At 37.0% G+C, this 7,519-nt stretch overlaps 1 protein-coding gene across 2 annotated transcripts in view; it reads left to right on the forward strand.

Annotated features, from left to right (window-relative positions):
- The first annotated feature begins 1,954 nt into the window (after positions 1–1,954).
- LOC113686979 (UDP-N-acetylglucosamine transporter) overlaps positions 1,955–7,519 on the forward strand; it is an 8,789-nt gene continuing 3,224 nt past the window's right edge. Inside the window, exons 1-6 of one of the 2 annotated variants that reach the window (XM_027204673.2) lie at positions 1,955–2,034; positions 2,284–2,639; positions 2,946–3,068; positions 4,295–4,469; positions 6,002–6,120; positions 6,910–7,043. In XM_027204673.2, coding sequence (XP_027060474.2) covers positions 1,959–2,034; positions 2,284–2,639; positions 2,946–3,068; positions 4,295–4,469; positions 6,002–6,120; positions 6,910–7,043 — 983 coding nt within the window. In that variant the 5' untranslated portion in view covers positions 1,955–1,958. Of the gene's footprint in view, positions 2,101–2,283; positions 2,640–2,945; positions 3,069–4,294; positions 4,470–6,001; positions 6,121–6,909; positions 7,044–7,519 lie in introns of both variants that reach the window. The other variant, XM_027204674.2, reaches the window with a different exon arrangement.

Genomic DNA, 7,519 nt, shown 5'->3' on the forward strand with positions numbered 1-7,519 from the left:
TTAATACTGAAGTAAAACACCGAGCGGAATAAGAAAGGCAAACGCCTGGGAATATTCTTCGGAGGTTTTTAATTACATTCTTATCTCGCATCCACAAATTTGCATTAAATTTAAAGAATTTGCACGCCTAACTTCGAAGCGCAAAACAAAGGTACGAGAAACAGGTTTTTAGTGTCCAAGTAATCGAAATTGCCAATATGCGATGAAAGTCTATCACTGATACTTTGAAGGCCGAATGAATTTTGCATGAGCTGCATTTATGTTCAAGCTACCTAACGTTGCTAAGCAGAACTGTTTATTCCTTAACAAGGGAAATGTATTCAGCTGGCTGTGAACTGCAAATAATAGGAAAGAATTCCCGACCTAGTGGCAAGAGTTTCTGAAATAGAGATTCGTCTCAAGATATTCAGATGGAAAGCATTCTTAACAGAATTCTCTACAAGTTTCGTCGCGAGAAGCTTGATTCTTCTTGAAAGAATCGCAATCAAATTATTATTGATATAAGAATTTTGGATCTTAGTAAACGAAAAAAACATATTCGATCTCGTGACAAGTTCACAAAACCTATGTTAGCGATGGGTTGAATCTTTGATGAGTTGGATAGATGAAGGTTCTAACTAACACATTTATCTAAGTAACCTGCAAACGGGCGCGGTCCATGCAGCCATAAATTTAATTTTCACGGAAAGGTTCTTTCAAAATTCCTGAAACCATCATTTGTTTGATGAGAATTTGAAGCGATTCCGAAATTCATGTAGCTTTGGCACTTTGATCCAAATTTGGGCCTTCTTTCCACGGATACTTTCGAACTGAAGATGTCTAAGTACTAATGCACAATCTCAGAAAGTTCGTCCACCAACCAACCAAAATAATTTTAGATTCGCATGACATTCGTTACCAGCCGGTTATTGCTCACATTATGTTTAAATGTGGTCTTTTGTGGGAATTCTAGAAATATACGCATGGCTACCAGCATTCACTCTGAGTTATCGATTACAACATCCACCGACTAATGGTGGGCACAAGCGGAGAACTCTTCTTTAATAGTATCAAATCAATAGCTTGCCATTTTTAGGCTCACACCGATTACCCTCAATCGATTTGCACGAAATTCTTGGGAAATTCAGCACCTATTTTTAACGTGACACGAGCCACAATTAACTCAATTTTCGAAGTGTTAAGAACATCACAATTTTCGCGTACGCACAAGTTCGGATATGTCAACTAGAAAACCGATATCATTTCCGGGATCGCTTAAAATTTTCAACCAATTATCCAATACTTTCAAGAGATTTGAAAGAACCTTTTCTGGGTATCAAGTCCAATCAAGAACGTACAAAGCTACATAGCATTGTCTATTTTGAGCTAAAATTTGCAAAAAACTTACCATCCACCTTAGCTTTCTCGGAATCATTCTGCCAGAAGTTTCAGGAATTTCAGAAAGCCCTAAGAAAAGGTTCTTTCAACTGGTATAAATCTGAAGCACTGATAATTCCTAGAAAGAAAATACCTGAGCGCCTTCCACGCTCAACGTAAATGATCGTGATACCTGTGGTAGCCTAGTCATAAAACGCCTTTGTTTTTTTTGTCGTCTTTTTTTTTCCTCCGCCACAAAATGGAAAAATTGCGCAATAGTATCCAGTTGTCAAAAGGTGGGAAAAAACAGTGAAGCAAAATAATTTAGCTTATACCTCTAGTATTCAGAGGAAACTTTACTTCAAACAATATTATTTCCTTAAGTCTATTTAACATCAATAATAGTTAGTTGATAGTTGATTTTGATATGTTCACATTTTATAAAATAACATCTTAAGAACATCTGATTAACATGATCAGAATGTTAACTCTTTCGCTACTGTCTTTTCTGAGAGTTTGTTTCTTAATTTAAATCTCATCAAAACCGGAACCGCGTTTTTCTCAGCTGCCTTTTGTTACCTGGGAAACGAACCAGGAGTTCAATGTCAACGACCAGCGGTTACCGCTCTAAGAGTCTCAGCTTTCCCAACATGGCGGACACGTCGACTTTGTTCCAAGGTATATTTCGACTATAAATTTTTATTCTTTGAAATTGCAAGGAATGAAAAGGGACTAAATTTAATAGTAAGTCTTTTAAATGCTACTTCAAATATCTCGTTATCCTTTTTGTTCGAAGATTTGAAGTTTTTGCTCGCTAAAATTAACCTCTACCGTGCGGCATGTGTGCTGTATTGCGTTATTTATTTGCCATCATTTTCTCGCATTATTTAAATGGATCTCAATTAATATTGGATTTAATTTTTCTAGTTCTCCCAGGGATGTCCCTCTCACTCAAACACGTTTGCCTTGGTGTTCTTGTACTCCAGACTTCATCTTTAGTTCTAACGATGAGATACTCGAGAACGCTTCATCAAGAGGGCGATCCCATGTATATTGCTTCTACTGCCGTAGTGTTCGCTGAAATTTTTAAAGTGTGTGCGTGTGTAGCGGTTATTTTTCATCAGTCAAAGTTCCGATGGTCCGTTTTTCTTGGACAGTTACGGGAGGAGATTTATGACAAGCCATGGGAGACCCTCAAGTTGGCGGTACCCTCAGGGTTGTACACGATTCAAAATAATCTTCTGTTTGTTGCTCTGTCTAATTTGGATGCTGCCACGTATCAGGTGGGTAGATTAGGGGGAGGCTGGCTCTCGGAGACGCTTTCCAAATTGACTGGATCTTATTTAGCTAGCGCAATTATTATTCCATGTTTAGTTGATGCACATTTGTACGTGTACGTTGACTTATTATAAAAACTGTAATTAAATTGATTGATAAATATCTGAGTCGGCTACTCCCGAAAATACGTTGTGTCCTTTTATACGGCTTGTTTATATTGTTTGACATCTGAGATATGAAGTATTTAAAGCATGGAAAGAATCTTTGCAATGAAAATAGTAGTGATATTTATTCATTCTTTTCCTTTCCAGGTTACATATCAACTGAAGATTTTAACTACAGCTTTATTCTCTGTGTGCATGCTTCACAAAAAGTTAGGTGTTTTAAAATGGATTTCCCTTCTCCTCCTTATGCTTGGAGTTACTTTAGTTCAGGTGAGATTGTATTTTGGGATACTCAAGGATCAATGCTAATGGCACAAGATTTTCATGGCTTATTTTGTACTGATTTTATTTTGTGATATCATCAATATCCCAGATATCTTAGTACAGAGTGGTGAGTGAAATATTGCCACGTGGCCCCATGTGTGCCTATGCATGCAGGGCTAAGCTTCACTCTTAACCTTTTAACTCCCAAGAGTGACCAAGACCAAATTTCTCCTTACTATATCGATACAATATCATGCAGACAAGTGATGAGAATAAAAGAAAATATCCATTATGGAATTACTTATTGATCCCATACCAAATTCTCCAAACAAACATAATGAGAATCATTTGGTAGACAGTAAGGAGAATTACCCCTCCCCTCCCTATCCTAGGCATTTTTTTTCATCTTCCCTCAACAGTTCTCTGATAATGATTCACACTCTGGAAAGGGGAGAGGTGTTGTGAGGGAAAAAATCTTGTCCAGAAATGCAACACACTACTTCTATTGGGGCCACATCCAAGACCTCTATCAATTTGGTATTAATTTCACCAACCAGTAGTTCACAATATTCTGATTATCACCTCCTTAGTTTCGTTTTTTTACTCACTCTGCTCTTACCCTCAGAGATTTTTACCAATTTGATACAGCAGTTTAAACACTTCATCTGAATGTTTAGGTCTAGCTTGCCATAAACCCTTTAACTCTTATGAATGACCAAGACATAATTACAATATCATTACAATATCAATATCGTTACAATATCAATACAATATCAACCAGAAAAGAGAAATATGAATAAAGAAAAATATCAATTTGGGAATAATTAGTTGATCCAATACTAAGTTCTCTGAACTAATATCATAAGAATTGTATGATTGACAATAAGGAGAATTATAAATTTGATCTGAGTATTAAAGGGTTAAATATACCTTTCAATATGCTACTCTTACTCTGAATATTCTTTGCTATTCACCTTTGAGCAATTGCACCAGAATATATTATTATCATCATAGGAATTAAAGAGTGAAAATCATCTTTTTTGTGCTATATTATTTGCCTTTTTTTGTGTATACTGCAATTATTCACTTCAGTGTCAATGGCTAGCAATGGATAGTTACCCTACAGCTTTGTGCTTCTGTAGGTATCCACCACAAGCCACTTCCACTTAGTTTAATAATCCTTAATTATTCCTTTTTTGGCTTTTTTGTGTATTTGTTTTTCTTGTTAATAGTGGCATCCAGATAAAGGTGAAGAATCCCCCGCAAAGGATACTTCAGTATCAGGAAAATTTATAGGACTTATAGCTGTTCTCACAGCCTGCTGTTCCAGTGGATTTGCTGGGGTCTATTTTGAAAAGATTTTAAAAGGAACTAAAGCATCTATATGGATGAGAAATATTCAGTTAGGTAAGACCAAACTTGTGCTACTGACCCTGGTTGGTCGAAGGGTGGACAATGCTATCCATTGGATAAATCTCTATCTGGTGGATAGAGCAGTACGTTTTGTTAACACTTATCCATTGGATAGCATTATCTGCTCTGAACAATTGGACTCAGGTCTACATGTAAGGTGAAGTTTGCACACAAACAAGGTTGCTTGTATTGCTGCAAATGGAGCTTCTTCCAGTTTCTAGAGTATTCAGTGACTTTGGATTTTTGTTTCTCTTTTTTATGGGATACTAGTCTAGCACATGAACTGTGCATATGTGTAACATCCAGTGTTTTACCAACTTGCCAATAGCAATATATTAAAGTTCACTTAGCAACCAGGTGGACAATCAGACATGCTAGTAGCTATCTAAACTATTTGTTGTTGGGGGGAGGGGGGGGGGCTGATGTATTTAAATGTTAGTTAGTCAAGATGCCAATAAGAAGAATTTGTTTAACAACTGAGAAGTTCTTTAGTTGGTGATCAATTTCTTTATTCTTGGGACCTTAATTTGTGATTGAGGGGTGATATTGTAATGAGAATTTAGACGAAGAGAGACAAGTCATTTGTAGGGGCTGGAGGGTTAACCTTGGATTAGATTGATCCTATATTGAGCAAGGTATATGTACTAGCTCTTATAAATTTTTTTCTACAACATATACCAGCAAGAGAGGATTTTAACTTGTGTCCCGTTAGCTGTAATTGTAGTCTAACTTGACTCTGTATTTGAGACTTGATTGTGAAAGTTTAAGGAGAATCAAGACTCTTTGTTTGTAATTTGAAGTGCTTTAACCCTTACGCTCCCAAGATCTCTTTGATAATTCTCCCTGCCATACAGTTCTTATAAAGGAGTTTGGATAATTTAGTATTAGATCAACTAGCAATCCCCTAATTGATATATTTTTCTCAATTCTCATCACTTGTCTTCTTGATGTTGTATTAATATTGTAAGGAGAAATTCTGTCTTTGTCACTCATGGGAATTTAAGGGTTAAGTAAATACATACATTGTGTACTAGTAGTTGAAAATAATCCCATACGGGCCTGAATTTTTTTTCAGGTCCTATTTTCAACTACTAGTTCAGTAGGGTTCTTAGCTGCAAGGATCTCTTAAATTCATTTCTTAACTGCAGTGCAAATATATGAATTTCATATATCTAAAATCATTATTCATCACTTGGATGGTTTATTTGGACCAAACATATTGACCAGCTCCCAGTTGGCCTGTTAACTCAGTTGGTAGAGCACTGCACCGGTATCGCAGAGATCAGGGGTTTAAATCCCGTACGGGCCTGAATTTTTTTCAGGTCCAATTTTCAACTACTAGTTCAGTAGTGTTCTTAGATGCAAGGATCTCTGAAATTCGTTTCTTCACCGCAGTGCAAATATATGAATTTCATTTATCTAAAATCACACACATTGTGTATAAGTTTGAGTTTTCATGAGAGTGATTCAGTCACATTCATGCATCTTTCCTCACTGACATTTTTCTCCTTGGTTGCATTTTTTAGGAACTTTTGGTGTGATATTTGGTCTGATAGCAGTGTATGGAAATGATGGACAAGCTGTAGCAGATCAAGGTTTTCTTCAAGGTTATAACATGATCACATGGATAGTTATTTCACTTCAGGTACGTTGGCTAAAAAAGTAACGTTCAGGCGCCAGTATGACTCGAGGGTGTGTGTGGGGAGACAGAGGCTAAACTATTTCAAGGGCTTCCAAATAGGGATGTGTCGGGAGAGATTATTGTGTACTTTCTGAGGGTTGAATTGCAAGACGCTTTTTACCCCGAAATTTTATTTATGAATTAAATGAACATTTATTTGGTGACACAGTGTAGACGAAAAGGGACCGGTGATTGAAACTATAATAGTAAAAGAGCGAAGTTATGTCTAAAGCACATGGGAACGTTAATGAAACAAGTGGCGATCGGTTTTAGTTTAATGCCTGATTAGTTGCTGGGTTCTTAGTAAATTGAAGCAATATGGCGGGTGGTTTAGGCTAAGTAAATACGTGCCTGATAGAAAATGGAAGAGTGCTCAACCAGCGAGAAAATTTAAAAGCATCTATCTTGTGGAATGCGAAAATGGCTTTCGAGAAAGTTGTCTGTTTGTGAACTGTTTTGTAGCATTGACCTGTTTTAATTTTCATTCGGGTTGCTGTTCACAACTTACGTTGTGTCGCATTATTAGGCGCTTTTTAGGCGGCGACTGACACTTAGTGAGAACCTGGAGTTGACACAGTGACGCGAGTTTTCTTCACCAATGAAAAACCGAAAACTCGAAGCGCTACATCAAAAATAAGAATACAAAGTCCTGTATATTTTCATTTGTGACGAGGAAACCTCCAAAACACGCGACTCGACATGTGACTCTTCGCTGTTCACTTAAACAAGATGTATTTTTATTTTATTTTACAGGCATTTGGTGGATTAGTAGTTGCTGCGGTTGTGAAGTACGCCGACAATATATTGAAGGGGTTTGCCACGTCCGTGTCAATAGTTGTGTCGTCACTGGTGTCGTTCCATTTCCTTAATGACTTCAAGCCAACAAAGTTAGTGCCTTTATTATGTTAAATAATAATCTCGCTTTGTGTTTATCTTACTGTTTTCTACTTTTATGGGAAAAAAAACTTACAAAAATCAATGAATACAAGAGAGGATTAATCTACTTGTAAAAGAGGTATGCTCAGTCATAGGGTTGATTCCTTAGATTAGCCCTCATAAATTATATTTTACGTTAGATGTTGAATTTGTCTCGCGTTTTGATTGGTTCTTACCTGTGATCTATTGAAGGACAGACGCACAAATGACGTCACTATTAACAACATTTTGCTTCTTTATTAACAAAACAAATAGAATCCATGAAAATCTTGATATGACCAATTCTGTTTAGTCTACGTTCACGCCCTTATTATAAGCGCCGCAGGGTGCGCGTTTTTCGGCCCGCAGGAAGATTTGAGACGAGTAAGTGAGAGGTTTTTCTGAGGGTCTGGACCTCATTATCAGTGCCAGACCTCTTGCGGGCCTC

This window comes from Pocillopora damicornis, chromosome 11 (assembly GCF_964200805.1).
Source record: "Pocillopora damicornis chromosome 11, jaPocDami1.2, whole genome shotgun sequence".
Classification (NCBI taxonomy): Eukaryota; Metazoa; Cnidaria; class Anthozoa; order Scleractinia; family Pocilloporidae; genus Pocillopora; species Pocillopora damicornis.